Source organism: Momordica charantia (genome assembly GCF_013281855.1).
Source record: "Momordica charantia cultivar OHB3-1 chromosome 6 unlocalized genomic scaffold, Mcharantia_2.0 BLBB01000006.1, whole genome shotgun sequence".
Lineage (NCBI taxonomy): Eukaryota > Viridiplantae > Streptophyta > Magnoliopsida > Cucurbitales > Cucurbitaceae > Momordica > Momordica charantia.
In genome coordinates, this window is record NW_028275164.1 from 14469523 (window position 1) to 14471434 (window position 1912).

Genomic DNA, 1912 nt, shown 5'->3' on the forward strand with positions numbered 1-1912 from the left:
ATGATTTTGTTGATTGCTTCTATTTGTCCGTTGGCCTTGGGATGAGCTGGGGACGAGCAGAGGTGAGCGATTCCGAGCTTGCGACAAAAGTCTCTAAACTTGGCGTTGTCGAATTGTTTGCCATTGTCTGTCACAATGGCGTTAGGTATGCCAAAGCGACATACAACGTTTGTCCAAATAAAGCTTGTGACCTTAGCCTCCATGATTGTCGAGAGTGCTTCGGCCTCAGCCCATTTGGTGAGTAGTCTACTACAACGACTGCGTACTTGGTCTGTCCCTTGCCCAACGGGAAGAGCCCAATAAGGTCAATTCCCTATTGCGTGAAGGGCCATGGTGCCGAGATCGGAGTCAGCAGCTCGACAGGTTGGTGGACGAGGTCTGCAAAGCGCTGACAGTTGTCACATGCTTTCACAAACTCTTTTGCATCTCGATCCATCGTGGGCCAGTAGTATCCTTGACGAACGACTATTGCTGACAAAGACCTAGCCCCTGAATGGTTACCGCAGACGCCTTCATGAACTTTTCTAAGAACATATTCTCTATCCTCCTTGGAAATACACTTAAGGAGGGGTAGGGAAAAACCGCGCCGGTACAGTGTTCCATCTCGGAGCACGTACCGAGCTGCTTTCCTTGCCATCCTCTTGGTCTCCCTTGAGTCTGTCGGGACCTTTCCCTCCAGGAAATTCTTTATAAGATCCATCCATGACGGGGGGTGAGAGTCGACCTCCATCATGTCTGGCTTAAAGATAGAGGGATTGTTCAAAATCTCCACGGGGACCGACCTCGCCAGATCGGTCTCGTATGCTGACGATAATTTGGCCAAGGCGTCCGCGTTGGCGTTTTGTGACCTCGAAATCTGACTAATTTAACAGGTTTGGAAGTAGGCAAGGTGCGACCTGACTTTTTCCAGATATTTCCCATCCGAGGGTCTTTTGTCTGATATTCTTCTTTGATCTGGTTCACTATCAGTTGTGAATCATTGAAAATTAGAAGATGAGTGGCCCCCAGCCCTCTTGCCATGCGCAGTCCGGCCAATAGGGCTTCGTACTCGGCCTCATTGTTCGAAGTACGAAAGTTGAAGCGCAGGGCGTACTCAAAACGCATGCCATCCGGGGCGAGGAGAAGAACACATGCTCCGCACCCTTTCTCATTCGAAGACCCATCCACGTACATCGTCCACGGCTGGTCGGACGCAGAGGTTCGAGCTAGTGGAGGAGTGAGTTTGGCTATGGAGTCTGTGACGACTTGTCTTTTGTCAGCCATTCGAGGCTCGAATTGGATGTCGTACTCGCTAAGTTCCACCGCCCACTTCATCAATCGTTCAGATGTTTTTGGTTTGTGAAAAACCTGCTTTAAAGGCAAGTTAGTGAGTACGGTCACGGTATGGGCTTGGAAGTACGTGTTGGGACTTTCTCTACCGTTAAAAAGATTAGAGACTCATGCAAGCGCACACAGTCAAAAGTAATACTCGGAAGTAATCCAATGTCGAATCCTTAGGGACTTGTTGCTTTTCAAAACCGTTTTCAAGAAGTGAATAGTTCAAATATGCAATTCTAATTTAGGAAGAAAAATAAAATGAAATGTTGTCGTTTGGGGTTTTAACTAACAAGCAATTTAATGAAACTCAACCTCCTTGTCTCCTACCTTAGTTTTGATGCAAAACATGGAAAACACACTATGTTGGGAAAATACATCAGGCGCAATTCCTAACTTTTTTTGAGATTTGAGTTCCACTCTTTCACTACCGCTTTTGGTTGCTGCAAAGGCTAGGGTAACCTACAATCATATTCCTATGTGTGATTACAATCCTAGAGAATATCTACCAACTCATTTGCATTATGGGTCAGAGGGTCTATGCCTAGGACCATGTTTTATGCGCTTATTCCTAAGTCACATCCCATATTGATTTCCT

The 1912-nt window shown here is 46.5% G+C and overlaps 1 protein-coding gene across 1 annotated transcript; it reads right to left on the minus strand.

The window, feature by feature from the left end:
* Positions 1-313: 313 nt before the first annotated feature.
* LOC148210746 (uncharacterized) lies at positions 314-1314 on the minus strand. The gene is made up of 2 exons (XM_088125170.1): positions 1018-1314; positions 314-856 (listed from the first exon to the last, which is right to left on the minus strand). Exons 1-2 carry the CDS (start codon positions 1312-1314, stop codon positions 314-316), a joined length of 840 nt encoding a protein of 279 aa, XP_087981296.1.
* Positions 1315-1912: the final 598 nt, after the last annotated feature.